An 18732-nucleotide genomic window follows, 5' to 3' on the forward strand; every position below is an offset into this window, starting at 1 on the left:
TGCAGAGGACAGTTGCATGAGCAACAACTATGGGGTCCCTAGGTATACCCTGCAAATATCCGAACTGCTGTGGTACTCACTCCAGTAAATGAAGGTACATAAGTCGAGATCCACAAGCCAACCATATATAGTACCAATATACCACCTCCAACGACTGTGTTTGACAGTGCTCACCGTCCAGTGTGAAATAGATATCATCCTCCAAGATGTGGTCAAGAGCAAGCATGTACGACTCAATCGCCATATTATCCCTGGGTGGGATAATCGAGCAGGCATGTGGTAAATCCTCAGAGTAGTCGTCAACACACTTCCAACCGATGATACCTGAAAATGCTGGAAGGTATATGACTAAAAATGGTTCAGATGAAATATTAGTAACTGTGTAGCATAAGTATTGTGAAATTAATATTAGTAAATGTATAAAAAAGTTACCTGAAATAGATAGTTGCTTCATGTCATTTGTCTTGTCTTCCATAAACTACCTTTTAACTAACTTGGAGTAGAGGTAAACTAAACAAAATGTCCCCCAGTTGTACTCGTGAGTCATTTCCAAGTCCGTGAAGTATTTAATGTAGACATCATCGACATAAGTCACACTTTTGTCCATAAAAATGCCAGTGCCAACCAAGACCCAGAAGTATGTCTTCAATGCACACACTCTATGATAGGAAACATGTTCCTCATCACCCGCAACATCCATAACCGCATTCAGCTGCTTAATATAATTTTTCGATAGGAATGAGAATCTAGCATAACATCCTCTGGTGTCTTCTATCTCCCCATGGGCTTTACCCGGATCAACACAAAATTGTGTCACCATCAAGTCGATGGCCTCAAGTCTACTAATTCTTGAGTGATCAAATAGTTTTCTTATGATCGACAAACGTAGGAGGCATGATACATCATCAAGGGTGATCGTCATCTCAACGATCGGAAGATGAAATGACAATGTCTCTGTGTGCCATCTCTCAACGAATGCAAACAATAGACCATGGTCTATTTAACCATATATAGTACTATTGAATTCTTCACTTGGGATAACTCTAAGACTTCGTGAAACCGTGGTTCATCAGGCTGCGACATCTTTGATATCTTATTGCCATGGTTTATACATTTCAATGTATCATAGTACTGCAAAAATGTATACATCAACGCCAGGAAGTTTAATTAGTATACAACAAATGTTTTAAAAATCATCAAAACATTTATGTTACCTCCCCCACCACCACCACCATCACACACACACATGGACTGCAACATGGTGTGCATATAAAGGAAGTAGTGAAGTGTCTTTAGGGTCTCCCACAAAACTAGAAGGTGTGGCATCATCAGATCCGAGTGCAGGATGTGGATCATGCACATGTACATCAACATGAATGGGAGCGACAAGTACTTCGCCATGAACCAAAGATACATTACCCCAGGAAGATGATCCATCAGCAATACGTGCATTGAAGTATGTTGGGCCACCCGACCATGCTTGCATTTGTGTTGTTCATCAGCCATTTTTTCTATAATCAAACAAGAAAAGAAATATCGAAATCAAAGAAGCGAAAATAGTGTTGTATCAGCAAACAAAATTACAGAACATAATGAAAAATAGAAAACTCCATATTTTTTTATCTGTACCAAGGGTTCAAATTTCAAAATTTGAACTAAAACACACCATAGCAAAATGCGTTCATGCAAATACTCTAATCCTCAAATATCTCAAATTCACACCAAATCATATTAAGAACAAACAACATGTACATTTCTATTTGAATGTTGTATCCTAATATAGTATAACTATAACCTTTAAGGAATTATATGCATCACAAATTTAAAAAAAAGTAAGGATATGAGAAACTTACCAAATGTGAGAGATGTTTATGCTTAACTTGAATCGAGAGGAGTATAAGTTGATAAAAGATCCTAGGTTTCAATGTACACGAGTAGAACTCAAGAGAAATTTTAGAACAATGTGAGAGATGATGAGAGATGATAGTTCTACTTCTGTTGGTTTTGTTTTGTTTCAAATGGAAGGGAAATAATATGGAAAGACAGAGTGCAACTACTTAAATGAAAGCGATTGAATTTTGAAATCCTTAAGTTGAATCTGAAGTTTGAAATCTAGACATTTTTTTACTTTGGTTTGGTCGTGGTTCTGAGGTTGGGTTTGTTTTGGTGAGTTGCGGTGCATTCAAATTCCAAAATCCATACATTTTTACTTGTATTTGACATGTTTTTTGGTATGTCCGGATTCCAAAATATGGATTTTAGGGGTATTTTAGAAATTTTGCCAGGGTTTGTGAGTAAGGCATGAGGTGTAGTGAACAATCTAGCTTTTATAGAAGTCAAATCGACTCATTAACCCTGCCATTTTAGGCTGAACAAGTTATAATCTTGAATTCGAGTATTGAAGTTGGTCCATTATTTATAATTTGCTAAAAAACCAGAGCGTTGATGTGGTGAGTTATAGTTTTTTTAAATGTGATACATTTTTATATCGATCTATTACATTTTTTGCCATGGTGTGTGAGTAAGGCCTATGGTGTAGTGAAGAATCCATTTTTTTATAGAAGTCAAACTGAATCATTAACCCTATCATTTTAGGTTGAACACTTTATAATTTTGAATTCAAGTATTCAAATTGGTCTATTCTTTATAATTTGTTAAAAAAATCGGAGCGTTGATATGGCGAGTTATAGTTTTTAAAATGTGATATTGTTTTACATTGATCAGATCACTTTTCGGATAATTTTTTTTTAATTTAAATATTCATTTTACTTTTTACAAATTAATTTTGTTTTAAGTTTATTTTGTTAGTTTATTTGATATTATTATTTTTACTTGTGATAAATATAATGACGTGAAACCCTGCTCACGTGTATGAATGCAATGAGGTTTTATGTATGCTCATTCTATAAAGAGTGAATCTCTCCACCAACACTAAGGATTGAGATATTTATAGCAACGATCCATGAGTCAAGTTGTGGCCGAATAACCGAATCTAACCCATTTGCTTGACTGAAACGTGGGGATAAGGAGATGCAATCCTCCCTCCTTCATAGGGAGAACATTTTTCTCCTTAAAGTTATGGTAATGACAGGTTTTCTCCTATGATGTGACATGACATGTTTTTGTGTACCTTCGGTTAGACCCATACAATATTAGGCTAGGTGACCCATACCCCAAGCAAAATGGTATGGATTAGGAACATTCATGTGCTTTTAGTGTGAGGTCGTCTGAGTTTTCCCTATGCCATTCTGAGGATGAATATGAAATGGGCCAGCCTCTTCATGAGTCTAATCAAAGTTATCTCAGTTCACAGTACCTTAAGCACAAGACCAAAGAAGGTCAAAGTGATTTAATCCAAGTAAATAATAATCCATTTTTGAAGGAACGAATACCTCAAGCGAGACTTGGAGGGCAAGTCCCCTCAAGCGTGACTTGGAGGGTGAGTCTCTTAAGCATGACTTGAACGGAAAGCGCCTCGAGCGGGAGAGGTATGTGAAACATTTAATGCTTTATTATGGTGAGTTTTTCTCAGGAAAATTTAAATGATGTGAGCCATCGATTAAAGTGCATGTGCAGAATCTGGGTCGTGATGTTCTGCCATCCATTAGTATCCACAAACGTATTGGCTAGTAATAATGACCTATTCGACCTAGGTGCCCGGATTCATAAATAGGTGAATCTCAAAGTTCTTTCGACTTCCTTTTCCACACGCATTCTACATTCCATAAATGAGATCTCTTCTTCATTTTCATCCTTAACATCATCATTAACTCACATATTCTGGCATTAAATACTTTCTTCTCATTTATCTTTTTTTGGGGAATGGTGATTATTAGAGAGCTAGATGAAAATAACGTTATAGAACTTACTATCCACGAGGGAGTTTTGGAGATGTGAAGACATTGTGTAGAGAATGTGAGGCGGTCAGATGGATGATTGAATATAATATTGTACAGTTAGGAATGTTTGAAAGTTATCAAAATAGTACCGATTCCATTTTTCCAGGTGATTCCATTTTTCCTATTCTCTCAGAACAAATAAAACTACTCTAATTCTTCAAAACGTTTGGGCATCAATGATTGTGAAACTCTTTATATAACTTGGAATAAGGCGATTTCCTTCCGTAAGAACATAAATCTATTTGGTTTAGGTGATGAAATAGATGTTGTACTAGAACACTGTTCCGAATAGGAAATGGTTAACATGGAGGCTCTTGCTCACTTTAAGGCGAGTTCTTATATATGCATCTACTCGTTATATATGACTTATGAGGGATACATATTCCTTTTACCATGTTTGAGTTTGAGGTCCTTAAGACCATTATTTTTTCCCTCCAAAATATGGCCCAATGAATGAGCCTTTATTAGGGAATTTGAGATCCTCTACAATCATCTCGAAGTCATGTCTATTGTAGGCATCTTCTTCTTGTTCTACGACCCTAAGACTGTCAACAATGGAGGATGGGTGACCTTAGGCGCCCTTCCTGAGAGGGTTCTCTTCACTCATCATTAAAAAAACTATAATAATTAGAAAGATATGCTTATGAGAGTACAATGGCAAACTAATCTTTCAACGGTGATAGTTTGAGGAGACCGATGAAAAATGATTTCTACAATAGATTTTAGAGGACTTATGTATTATGAGATCTAGGGAAATAGTGGAGTATGATTAAATAATTACAATGAGATGAAGATCAACGATTATTTGTGTAAGTTTGATGCACATCTGGGCATTGTATCAAACTATTTATTGTGATTAATGTTTTTTTTTGCTTGAAGGGAGGATGGTTCTAATGACCATTATTGAGAGGAGGGCTCTTCATGCTAGGAAGAAAGCTGAGTTGGGTAATGACAACTAGAGTCACCTCGATGATTTGTTGTACAAGGGAAAAAGTAGATCGACAAAAGGGGAAATTATTTTTTCTTCCAAGCCTATGAAGACTAATAAGTCCGACTTGGTTGAAAATTTGTGTGTGTGTGTGGGGGGGGGGGGGGGGGGGTCATCTTCTATTCAAGGTAAAAAGATATAAATACATCCAGTCATATGAGACTATAGATCTGGATGCCCAGAAAATCTTGAACCTCGATGGAACACCCGCGATAGGAACCACTTCCTCGACTCATTATGGGATCAAGGCACTTTCATCCATATATAATGATGACTTTGATGCCAAGAGTTATGTGCGGGGGACTTCAACTTTCCAGCCAATTTACTCAATGATCATAATATGACAACTCAACTAGGATATGGACAAATGGACAATGTAATAAAGACCCATCATCTACTAAGAGGGATCGTGATGGAGCGTCTAATGTTTGATACCTACAACCAGTCAGATAGATTTGTTGTGGGTCTAAAGACTAAAGCTGAACATCGAGCGAGAGACGCTCACCTGAATCCATATATCATTGAAGTTCACTACTAAAGAGCGTGATGAGGCACAACAATCTTTAGACAAGCTGGAAGAGTCACAAAAGAAGATAGATGAAGTAACCAAGAAGCTTGGAGAGGAAATCTCCCAGGTGAAAGACGAGTTTAAAACATTGAAAAAGTCCACATAGGCTCTCCTCAAGAAAAAAACTGGAAAAGGATTTGGCTATTGCCAAGCTCGAGGTAGTTGATACTTTTGATAAGATATCTGAGAGAGCCAAATCACAAGTATCTCACCTCTACCCATACCTGAATTAAGCGAGCTTAACTTGTTCAAAATCTTGAAGGATGGTCAACTAATGGATAAGGAGGATGAGTCGGTTTAGGAAGTAGTCCTCTCCCATGAAAAGGAGAATTACAATACCCCGAAGACTAATATTATTAATAAGGAGGGGCTCACTCAAGAAGAAGACAAGTCCACCTTGTCCAACTCATAGGTCTTGCTTTGTTGTTGTAATTTGGCCCGTATAAAATCCTTCTGTATTTTTATAATTTACTTGTATTGTTGCCATTTAGAGGTATTTTTTGTAATATTTCTCTTTGGGATTTTCAAGTAAAAATGTTTTCTCTTTCAGGCAATATGTTTACCAAGCCTTGGTGTTATTGCTTTCCTATTATTTGTAGGATCCTTAAATCGTCGATGACATTTGATAGAACGTAGCCCTGAGAGGCGGTGTGAACTTTCATTCTAATAACATTTCCCTTTAGGGAGGCCTCGTCTCCTTGTCAGAAACCCAACAAGATAGCCTATTGAGTCAACAATGATTTCTCATCGGGATTCAACTGAAATAGCCTACTAAAGGGGTAATGATTCTTCATTAGAAATCAAGCAAAGTAGCCTAATAAGACAAAAACAATTCCTCACTGAGAATCAAGTGAAATGTCCTAATAAAACTTCAATGACTCATCATAGGGAATAAAGAAGAATAGCATATTGAGGCAACATTGATTCCTCATTGGGAATCAAGCAAAATAGCCTATTGAAGCGACAATGATTTCTCATTGAGAATCGGGAAAAATAGCCTATTGAGGTGATAATGACTCCTCATTGAGAATCAAGCAAGATAACATATTGAGATGACAATGATTCTTCATTAGGAATCAAACAAGATACTATTGAGGTGACAATGACTCCCCATTGAAAATCAAGTAAGATAGCTTATTAAAGTAGCAATGACTCCTCATTGGGAATCAATCAAAATAACATATTGAGGCGACAATAACTCCTTCTTAGAAATCAAGTAAAATTATGCAACATATAAAGAATTTATCAGACAAGTTAAAACAATAGGACACCTCACTAAAAATCCATGCCCCTACAGAGAAAAGAGTGTCATCCTACTTATGTTATTTATTGAACGAGTTTTGGAAACACTTACATTGACCGGATGAATGTCATTGCCTTATTTGATCAACAAGAAATAAAATATTAACTATAGTAATGCTTATGATTCACTAAGTTTCATGTTTTAGGAACGACTCGTCCATCCAACTCTTCTAGCTTGTATATGCCATGATGAACTATGTATGGACCTTTCTATTTAGGGAATAATTTTTTAATCATGATAAGTTCAACCACATGCTTGAGCATAAAGTCACCCTTCTTGAGCATAAAGTCGCCCTTCTTCGTATCACTTGAGACTACTTTGGAGTTCTTTCTCATGACAACTCTTTATTTGGTTGCAAACTATTCAAATTGTTAAATGACATTCTTCCTCATAACAACTCTTCATTTGATTGCTAACTCTTCACTATCAAACTATTCAAATTGTTGAATGACATTACCATACATGGTTTGGTTCTGATAAAACAAAATCAAACATTACTAGACATGGTTTGGTTCTTATAAGACCAAGTCAAACAGTGATTTAGATTTTTTTAACTTATGAGATTTTCTTAATTAAAATAAGTAGGTTTAAATAATCTTTTGATTTCTGGTATCTTTTTCCGTCTCTATATTTTTTTTTAAGTCTTTAAATGTTGAATTTCATTTAATTTTAATTTCTCAAGTTAAAATCCATAAATTTCTTGCAAATATTTCTTCGATTTTTCCTATGGATTTTAACTTTAAAGACTTAAATAAATAAAAAATCTTTTAACATTCAGGAATTATTTTCAAAAAAAAATACAGAGACAAAAAAAACTATTTAATGTTCTACTTATTTATGAAGAAGTCCTAACTTTAAAGACTAAAATCAAATAAAATTTAACATTCAAAAATTATTTTTAAAAAAAAATACTATATAAAAAAACTATTTAATATTTTACTTATTTATGAAGAAGTACTTATAAGCACTAGGAGTTTACGAAAAACACTAAATGAGATTACTGATTCCTAACATATGAGAAATTATTTATTGTAAAACTCTTCTACTATTTACTGCTGTAGATTTCAACATCAAAACTAAAATGACTCAAACTAAGCAACAAATGGCACATGAATAATTTGGTAGAACAGAACACCAAAAAACTGCTAATGGAAACACACTTTTGAAACAAAAACCATATGAACATGAAATAACTTCTGTTCATGGTCTTTAACAATGGCTCTTCATTACCATGATATCTTAAACAAGAAAACCAAAAACAAAAATAGCACTGAACTATTCATCCCACATAATTGGTACAGAAAAATTGTTCATACACTGTTACCGAATAATAATTATTTTATAAAAATAACTCTTCATCATAGTGAAAAATGACATACCTATAAAATATAATATGACACATTCTGCTTAACCAGGAGAATCATTGTTTGACATTCTGTAAATACCATTTATAGGTATCCACAAGCCCGTCCTTGAGAGAGACTTTTGGTGTCCAACCAACGGCTGCAAGTTTCGAGCTATCCATCAGTTTTCTTGGTGTTCCGTCCGGCTTAGTACTATCCCAAACAAGATCGCCTTCAAATCCTACCACTTCCTTCATCGACTCCGCCAATTCCTTAATAGTAACCTCTTTTCCACTCCCTACATTCAAATGCTCAAGTCCACTATACTTTTCCATCATAAAGACAACTGCATCAGCCAAATCGTCAACGTGCAAAAACTCCCTCAATGGACTCCCCGTACCCCACACCACTACCTCCTTGGCATTGTTGACTTTCGCTTCGTGAAACCTCCTCATCAAAGCAGGTAAAACATGAGAATTCTCAGGATGGAAATTGTCATTTGGTCCATATAAGTTGGTCGGCATCCCTGAAATTGCATCCCACTTATGCTGAATTCTGTAAGCTTGGCACATTTTGATCCCGGCAATCTTGGCAATTGCATACCATTCATTTGTGGGCTCCAATGGGCCGGTAAGCAAAGCGTCCTCCGGGATCGGTTGTGGTGCAAATTTTGGGTAAATGCAAGAGGAACCCAAAAACAATAGCTTCTTAGCACCATTATGATAGGCAGAATCGATGACATTGGTCTGGATTTGGAGGTTGATGGCAATGAAATCAGCAGGATAGGTGTTGTTGGCATGAATTCCACCAACTTTAGCAGCAGCTACAATCACAAACTCAGGCTTTGTGGATGCAAAAAAGGCTTCAACATCAGATTGTCGAGTGAGATCAAGCTCCGCATGAGATCTCACGATAAGATTACTGAACCCAAGTTGAGTCAGCTTGCGAACAATGGCCGAGCCAACAAGACCCCGGTGACCGGAAACAAAAACCTTGGCAGATTTGTCATCTAGAAATGAACTTGATGACAATGCTGCAGCAAATACATACACAAAAACCACAAATTCAGATACCAGAATTCTAAGTAATAATTTACTTTCTCTTTTTTCTTTTTATAGGGTTAGAACCTATGAAGCAGCACACAGACACCGGAAACACGACACCGGCACTATTTTTCCAAAGGTGTCGGTGCTACCAAGGTTAGAACTTTTGCCAGAATGAGTTAGCATTGTTATTGATTCTTGGATCACTATGATTCATCTAAACAATCACTTCTGAATCTGGTAAAACTCAGCATTACTATTACTAATTACTAATCTAAGAATGAAAGGATTCAAACAGTTTCAGTTTTCAATAAACAGAATCAACTAGAGGAAACACATGAATAAGAGAAAAATAATAACCGTTGTTGTCTTGGCTACCCATTTGTGAAGATTGATATAAAGCTATTCCCGCTTCCAAATTCCAAATCAAATCCTGAAAAGAATCAATTTTTGATTACCATTACAAACTTTAACAAAAACCCACTTCCAAAATAACGAAACAACAAGAGGGGTGAAGAAAAAATTGAAACTTCACCTAAAATTTGAAGCGAGCAAAAGGAACTGATAGGCCAAAATGAACGAATCGATGGATTGTTGGGTAAGAGAGAATCCGATCCAACGGCTGAACTAAACTCCGGTGAATCGGACTCAGCTAGTGGAAGCTTAGATCTGACTGATTCCGATTTCCCTTTCTCTCAGTTTTATAGTTTTATGCTATTGTGTTCAACTGTGTAAATTGGATTTACTTGGCTTATCAATTTTTTGTGTTGGGTGAATAAGAATTGTGAATTCTTATTTACCTTAACATTTCCTATTCCTATTGATTCCATGGTTAAAAAAACAAATAAATCAATTTGATCTTTATATAGTAGTACTATATTTAATTTCTAATACTACAATATTATATATAATATATGATTGGATCTTTTACTTAATGAAGATGGTGATAATAAGCATCTTAGTTTTGGAGGAATTCTATCTGCAAACACTTTAACGATCAAATTAAGGGAGATGGTGAGTGTGATGTTTAAGATTTTGAATAATTTATATATTTGTCTTAGGATTTAAAGATTATATAATCGTTTTTGAGACATATGTCATATCCGAAGGTCTCCAGAGGCTGGTCAACATTGATTTGAGATGTCTTTAAAGAGTTTCTATTTTCTGATCTATTTTGTTTCCTAAGACTTTGGTGACCCGATTTTCTACGGCTTCAGCCTTAACTTAGTTCTAAACAGTTTTCTCCAAGTCTTAGCTAACTAAGTCAGATTATGGCCTATCATCGACTTCATGGCAGTAATGTGTCCATCGACATATATGGACATGCTTATCTTTCATTGCAGGTTAGGACTAGCTGTTAAGGACTCACATTTAATAATCTAACACATCAAATTTAAATTGTTTAGAATATAATTCTTGGAGTTTCATATTGATAGAGGATAATTGAAATTACATTACTTCATGTATTACATGTTGTAAATTCTAACTTGAAAAATAAAATGTTTACACTTGACTAATTCATTAGCTCAAGATTCACAAAAGATATTACAACTAATGTACGAGATACATAAGTTCCACGGTAAATGGTTCAAAGAACCTTTTGCACAAAAAAACTTAAATAGTAATACAAAAGTTGGATCATAAAGATTCTCCGCTCCAATGAGTTTAACTAATGAATTTCTTACCCTTTGAAACCTGCTTATCTAAAGAGAAAACTTAAACGAAATGGGATGAGATTACATCTCAGTGGATTCCCTACTAAAAAACCATAAATGATCTCCACCAAAGAATCTCATTTTTACATTTGTCACGACGACTCACTCAACGTAAGCATGGTCCTAAATTTCAGTAATCATAAGATCATATATTTTTCACCACTGATAATCATAACCATATATTAACACTTATGCAACCAACCATAACTAGATAAATACATAATAAAATAGGTTTCTTTTAATTAAATTATGCAAATATTGTCAAGAGTGAGAAACTCAACAATGTGAGTTGCAATTTGGGTTGTTGGTCATAACCACTGCTTTATCACAAGATTCGTCCATTGCTTTTAGAAGCTTATGTGATAGATGCCACATGTTTCTCGCCCTTTAAAATTTGTGGGACTCGAATGCCACATTTGCTTCTTCCTCCATGCCTATTTTTGTTCATCATCAAAGCATGATATGGACTTATCTCGACCTTTAGGTCTTCCCCTTCTACCACATTGCTCCTAGCTCGGAGTTCATGTGTCCTAGGGTGAGGCGCACAATAATTAATTTACAGAGGTTAATCTGTGATGAGGATTTCTACGAAAATTAAAATTTCTTTTTGGAAATGACACATCATCAATGTATTGGGCCTTTGCGGACTTTTGAACTCTTAGTCTCATAATTATTGAATCTTTTGGCTTTTGATATTATTGGATCAGTTGGGAATGTGTATAACACGGGGATCCTTCCTACGTTATTCCTTTTTCCTTTGTTTTTGTCTTAATCATTTCTTATATTTCTGCTATTTTATTACAGAGAGCTTCAGCTCACACCGAGTTTGTTTGTTGCTTAGATAATTCCATTGTGCAACAAAATTTCATCTTTCTTTAACTGATAAATTCTTTTCTTTGAAATTCTTAATCTATTACGCATACTAACTTTGTTGTGTTTTTGCTATACTACCATCATTTTTCCTTTGCTTCCGTCTTCAGCATTTCTTGTATTTTGTCATTTTATTACAGAGAGCTTCAGTTAACATCGAGTTTGTTTGTTGCCTAGATAATTCCATTGTGCAAAAAAACTCCGTCTTTCTTTAATTGCTCAATTATTTTCTTTTAAATCCTTGATCTATTACTCATAGTAACTTTGTTGTGTTTATTTATGTATGATATACTACCATTTTTTAGCTATATTTTGTTTATCACCTATAGTGGTGTTTATTCATAGCCATAGGTATTCCTATGTTGTATGGTATTATGATATGAACGTTAGTTGGCTACTTATGCTTTAATAGTTGGTATTTCTACCCTAGGTGGTGATAAACTAAATGCATGTTGGTTGCGTCTGGCTGAATAGATGGTGGCGCTACCCTAGGTGCTAACACCAAATCTGAGGGATGAGAGTGATCAACTAATGTTGATTGTAAAATCTTTGGAATAACCCGGTTAAATTTATGATTCGTGTAATGGGAAAGTAGGTTCTAGGATCCTAAAGGGTGGGTAGATGGAACCTTTCCTTGGACTCGCCCATTCTTTGTGTGAACAAATTAGAAATAGGAAAAGTGTTCAAATACCCCCTAGTGGAGCGATCATGAACCCATGAATGGTTATCCTTCGTCTTCACATACACAAAAATATTTGAGGACACCCTATATATAGTATGAACCATTTGAACATTACCTGTATAGTTCCTTCTTGGAATTGGGGAACCTTGCAGACTAGGGTGTAGACATTACAACAATTGGTGAGCGTATATGCAGTTGATACCCAAATTGTGTATTCCCTTTGTACAATATTATCTTTTGCGAGATGATGTACTTATATCCCCTCTTGAAATTAGAATGAGAGACTCTTGAAACATATTTCTCATGCACTTCCTTAGTTGTTACCTAATTGTTGGGGGTTTATATCCATGCCTTTTAATACCTTCACGCGTACTTCAAAATTTTAAAACATCTTCTCGTCTTCTTTAAAATTTTATTTTGAAAATCCATTTAAGATCTTCTAGGATTTCAGTGACTCCCTTGAGGATTTCAAATATCACTACATTATCATCAAACCCTTAAAGGCAATGACCCATTAGGTGGTATGTGTTTAGACTATGTTATCAACTACTGAAGTAACTTTTTCTTTCCTGTTCAGGCAAAGGTTCCCATAGTTCTGGTCAGGGACTACTTTAGGTGGTGTCAGAGAAGGATGACTTATGAGGAAATAAATTTATGTGAGTATCATCGGACCTACAGAAGCATGATTAAGGAACTTAGAAAATATTTTGATAAAACATCTTCTATTATAAATAAATAAGTAATGTGGTGATGAAAGATATCTATATAGATACCCAAAATCTAGTGATTATTGTGAATTATGACAAAGCAAACTCCATTCTTGTTCTGCAATATGTTGTGAACTCATGCTTCACGATATATTATAGATCAACATATTGAATGTCTTCTTTCACCACCACTTTATTTATTTTTAGGATATATCTAGAAGAAGGAGGTGGAGGGCAGGGAGGTGCAACAAACTTTTACAATGATGTTTGCCTCATAGTGTGGATTATATGCTCAACAATACTATTTGTAATTTAAACATTTAACCAAGATAGATCCTAATCATTAAAACCAAACCAATTGAGTTTGTACTTCACCATATTCAACTCTAATCGACCACTATATATTAGTATCAATATCATTTATGAGCATATGATCAATCACATCATCACTATCATGGTATTTTTTCAAAGCCTCATTGTACTTAAATGGAAACCAAGTTTTGCAACATCTAATGTTCTAGGACTGCATAAAAAAAGGCAAACATGTAACAAACGGTGTCGCCGCCCCTTTTTGAATGGTAAAATCAAACATCTTAAACACTACGTCTATAGTCCTAGGAGACACAACATTGTTATGCATGAGCCTTTGGATACTCTATAAAATATCCACTGCATATGGTGGTAGGAAACTAAAAATGTAGAATGAAAAAGGTATAAAATGATATTGATTGTCAAAACATGTTCTTTCATGTTTGGCCACTTCATTTAAAGCGAATTTGAGGAATTATTTCCCCATAGTAAAACCTTTTGTCCTCAGTCATTCAAGTTGGTAAACCTTAGCAAAGTTTACATATGAATGTTTCTCTATTATTCACTCGTACACGAGAACATCTGTCGGCCTAAGTGTTGATTTTCCCTCTCGTGGGCCGATCAAGAATTTAGCAGGTGTCTATTTCTTCATAGATACTCATTCCTTATGAAAAAGAACACCCTTAACAAATTTATTCAGGTATTTGAAGCTCGAAAGCTCCCTAGAATTAATTGAGTGTTCCCTAAAGGTATCTAAGCGCTCCTTGTGAAAAACAAGACATAACTCATCAATTAAAAATAGGATTATCATAAGGTGATATCTAACGATAATATGATACTCTACCATTGATATATACTGGCTTAACCCATCAATAGAAATATATAGAGGGGGGATTCTAATCATGTGTTATTTGCAAACAACAAAAAACTGATTTTAGTCTTATGGTCATGTTAGACTTTACTTCCATGTTCTGAACACTTTTATTAAAAAAGGGCACTCGACAAAACATTTTGAACTTTAAGGGTGATAATGTGCTTTCTAGAAAAACTACTAAGGTCAAAAATTGGAATGATACCATTAAGACCATCCAAAACTATGAAGTTTATACCATATATTTCTTTGTCTCTCAATATCAAGCATCAACTACTTATATGCTCAAAATTACCCTAATTACGTTCAAACTCAATATTTTAATGGTAAGCAACTATATATTTGGTGTTTGTGTTCCATATCTCTTCCACCACTTAACAACAACCAAAATTAACTCTATAACTGATCTTAAATCAAGGGCATAATTATATTTAGGGACAATGATGGTTGTAGAGGCCCATTTATTTTGTCCTATATACGATTCAGACCACTCTCACCTCTACATTAATCGAAGAGGCACTAACTTCATTAATCAAAGATGTACTAAAGCATATTAAGGAAAAAGACATTTGTTTCACTCCAACACTATCACGACTGTTTTGCCCACTAATGATGCCAAATGATATTCTTACTTGTAAAGCTAAAGTTATACCTTTTATTTTGACAAAAAAAATAAAGTTGGATAAATAGAATAAGTTATATAGTCATTATACTAGTATATGATAGATCTCAAGCATATGATTATACAAGAGTAGTAAAAATATCGTTCTGCTAGAGATTGTTTGGATTATTGATTTTTACTTATTCTATGACTTACTCATGTAAACTCTCATTTTTTCTCTATAACGAGAACTCAAAAACTCCAGAAATAAAATAGATTAAAATAACCACATCTTCTTTCAGAGCATGTGATTGTACTCTAAACCAATGAATAACCTACTTTCATAACGTTGATTCATTCGTCTATAATTCTTAAGAAAAGTTATCTTTTTAAAAGTATATATTTTTTCTCGATCAAATCAGAGACACTATTGTGGCTCTGATTTAATTGTTCGACCTTTTAGCTCGAATATTAGTCCTCACCTTTCATAATATCGACTAATATCTTACGCTTTTCTACTTTCATATAGATATATGTGAAAAACACTAAAAGTTCAAAGAAATCGTGTATTTTCTAATAACATAATTCGAACTAAAAGTCTGCATGATGTCCATTGTTTGGACAATCCTCATGATCCTAAGTCTATAATGAAATTACTCACTCGTGGTAATAGGAAATGTAAAACTAATTATAAGCTTACACATTTTGCATAAAGTAAAAGACCAAGTAAATAAAGGAAAGAATTATATAACTTGTCATTATATGCAGAAAATAAAAGCAACAAAGCTTGTTCTTCAAATTACAAAGGAAATGGAATTGCAAAGAAAACTAAAGTTATGCAGTATGTCTAGAGTGTGAGTTAGAGCTAAATTGATGTTTACAACATGATTATATAGCCTTTATGACCTATAGTGCCCAATAATTTACAGTTAAATATCTGATTCTACGTACTTGCAGGTATGACCATCGATTAGGTTTTGATGATGACAACTGATGAAGTAACACCTTTGAAAACAACAACCCTATAAGTTAAATGGCATGTGGGTGTTTATAGTTTTATGTAACAGAGGGAGTTAATTTTACCTAATAAAATTAAGTTTTTAATGATGATACCTGATCAAGAAGATATCTCAAGCATCATAAGTCATAAGACTCAAGTTCTAGTTGAAGTGCTAAGTCATGGTTGTATCCATCAAGGGAACTCGAAAATATGAATTTGTGAAAGTGTGAAAGCTTGCCTTATCCTGCACTTCGTGTCTTTGAGTGATTATTTAAAATACAGACACACAAACACACACGCACGCACATTGCATACACACGCGCGCGTGCACACACACACAATCTCTCTCTCTCTCTCTCTCTCTCTCTCTCTCTCTCTCTCTCTCACACACACACACACACACACACACACACACACACACACACACACACACACACACACATGCACACATACGCACGCACGCGCGCACACACACACACACGCACGCACGCGCACACACACGCACTCGCACACACACACAGTCCAATCAATTATGGTAAGGTAAATGACCTCTTTATTGATTAGAAAATATTTTCATCAATTAACATATATAGTCATTTTAGGTTTCCTTTTTTGGATCAAGGTTGTCATATTTTGAAAGGTTTAAATCACTTACTTGGTAGGGTTAATCGATTAAAATGTTAAAACGGTCCATAAATCATTTCTTTTTTGAAAACCTTATATTTTTGTACTATATATATTTTCATGTTTGCTTTTCACGAAGATTGTTGTAGTGCCAAAAGGTCGAAGAGCTCTTGTGAGATTTTTGTTGTAATTGATATTGTGCTTTGATTTGTTGTATCCAAGAGTGTGATTCTTATGTAGAATTATTTTATAGATGTTGTAATTTAATCATTTATAAAAGTTTGGTTGTAGGTCCTAGTAAGAGCTTTGCTTGAAGAATCCTGAACAAAGCCTATGTAAAAGCTCAGTTTGTTGGTTCTTGAGTTCAACATGTGTAAAGTTCAGTTTGTTGGTTCTTGAGCTCAACCTATGAAATGCTCTAGTTGGTTTTAAAGTTAACTTGTGTAAAAACTTTCGTTTGATTGTAAGAAGGTTCATGTGCATAACCTGTGAAAAACTCAAGAGAAAACTCATTAGGTCAAATGATTAGGTTGAATATGTATAAATCTCTTGTGTATGTTCTCTATTAATTATTTCTCTATTTTCCATTACTTTTGTTTCTTTACGCGATATTTCTTTCTCTTCATCTCCCCACTTCTATTTCTTTTACTTACTTCAGTGTTTAATCTCAATTTAATTAATAAAATTAATTTAAATATTTTTATAACTGTTTTTTTTATAATTGATCTTCGATTTTCAATTAAAACAATTCATTCACTCTTATGTTTGAAGTCACATGACTAACAAAACCTTGACTCATAAAAAATTTCAAGAGTCACCGACTACTTCAACTACTTCGATCACCATCTTAATTACTCTCTCATTTTCAAAATAATTGTCATAGTTGGTCATTTCACCCGGATTAAAAAATACAATAAACGGAAAAAAAATTTTTTTACCAAATTATTCTTATTTATTATTGATGTATTCGAATTATCATAAATGTAATGCAAAATAAGAGAATAATAAATTATGAGTATTAATTAGATGGTATAATATGAAGATAAACATTAAAATATAACACTTATTTTAGGACTAAATAATTTTATAAAATACAACAATTATTATGGAACAAAGAAGCTGTTCATTAATTTGTGTTGTGTCATCTTCATTCAAAAAACTTACAATTTCAAGTTTTGATGAGTTCTTTAAAGTATTTATTAATATTTTTTTTACAATTAAATATTAAAATTTGAAACGAAAAAAAGAAGATAGTATTAAAATATCAATACACAAATTAGACATATTTTATACCGTATTCAATTTTTTTTTGTAAATTATATTTATCACGTAATCATGAAACATGTTTGGATAATAAATATAAATATTTTAAATATAAAAAATTATAACACCTCTCCACTTCTTTTACAAAGAGTAGAGGTAGTAATTAAAAAGTTACGTAGAAACGTAGAAACTTCCTTAAATAAATGTACTTGAAAAGTGCACTTACAAATGAAGGAAGATTCACAGAATATCCTGCCAACCAAGTTAGCTTCCTCCCTACTTGTTTTCTTGTTTTTTTGTTTTTTTTTGTTTGTCCTTCACGAAACTGCTACATCTTATTACTCCTTTCCTTTTAAAATAAATATTATATTTGACTTTCGTGTAATAAATGAAATAGAATAACAATTTTATTAAATTATCTTTATTGATTATTGATATATTTTAATTACCATTAATGCAATATAGGAAAAATAATAAATTAAGATTATATTTGGCACAAATTTTTTTAATTTATAAATTATAGTTTATAGATTATAGTTTAGAAATTCATATATAAAAGAAATTGTTTGATAACGGTCTTTTCATTATTACGGACTTAGAGTTTATTTTATTAGTTTATAGCTTATTTTTTAAACGCTATTTTAAATAACATTTTACTTATAATTTATAGCTTATTATTTTTTCTTTCATTTTTATCCTTATTATTTTAATTAAAAATCACTTTTATCATTTATACTTTATTTAAATTTAAAATACAATAATTATATATTAAATACAAATAATTATAACATTTTATATTTATTAATTATTTGAAATTTTAATTTATTTGAAATGAAACACTTCAAATAATTTATCAGCTATCAGTTATAAGCTATAATCTATCGATCATTAGTCATTAGGCATAAGATATAAGTTATTAGATAGCTTATCAATCAACCACTATTTT

General features: G+C 33.5%; 1 protein-coding gene and 1 pseudogene across 4 annotated transcripts; both read right to left on the reverse strand.

Annotated features, from left to right (window-relative positions):
- LOC127127371 (uncharacterized) overlaps nt 1-18732 on the reverse strand; it is a 158366-nt pseudogene that overhangs the window by 24508 nt on the left and 115126 nt on the right.
- On the reverse strand, nt 6751-9910 carry LOC127127373 (putative GDP-L-fucose synthase 2). Of its 4 annotated transcripts, none has more exons than XM_051056546.1 (4): nt 9680-9910; nt 9505-9577; nt 8138-9134; nt 6751-7117 (listed from the first exon to the last, which is right to left on the reverse strand). In XM_051056546.1, the coding sequence occupies exons 2-3, from the start codon at nt 9524-9526 to the stop codon at nt 8179-8181; spliced, it is 978 nt and encodes a 325-aa protein (XP_050912503.1). In that variant the 5' UTR covers nt 9527-9577; nt 9680-9910; the 3' UTR covers nt 6751-7117; nt 8138-8178. The 4 variants fall into 4 exon arrangements, with proteins under 4 accessions (XP_050912503.1, XP_050912504.1, XP_050912502.1 ...); XM_051056547.1 differs by having other exon boundaries at nt 6751-7189; XM_051056545.1 differs by having other exon boundaries at nt 6751-7231.

Source organism: Lathyrus oleraceus, chromosome 3 (genome assembly GCF_024323335.1).
Source record: "Lathyrus oleraceus cultivar Zhongwan6 chromosome 3, CAAS_Psat_ZW6_1.0, whole genome shotgun sequence".
In the NCBI taxonomy this organism is placed as follows: Eukaryota; Viridiplantae; Streptophyta; class Magnoliopsida; order Fabales; family Fabaceae; genus Lathyrus; species Lathyrus oleraceus.

Coding starts and splice junctions, on each gene's coding strand:
- LOC127127373 (XM_051056546.1), bottom strand. CDS start 9,526: ATGGGTAGCCAAGACAACAACG. Junction 9,135..9,504: donor GGGTAGCCAAGACAACAACG/GTTATTATTTTT, acceptor TATTTGCTGCAG/CATTGTCATCAAGTTCATTT.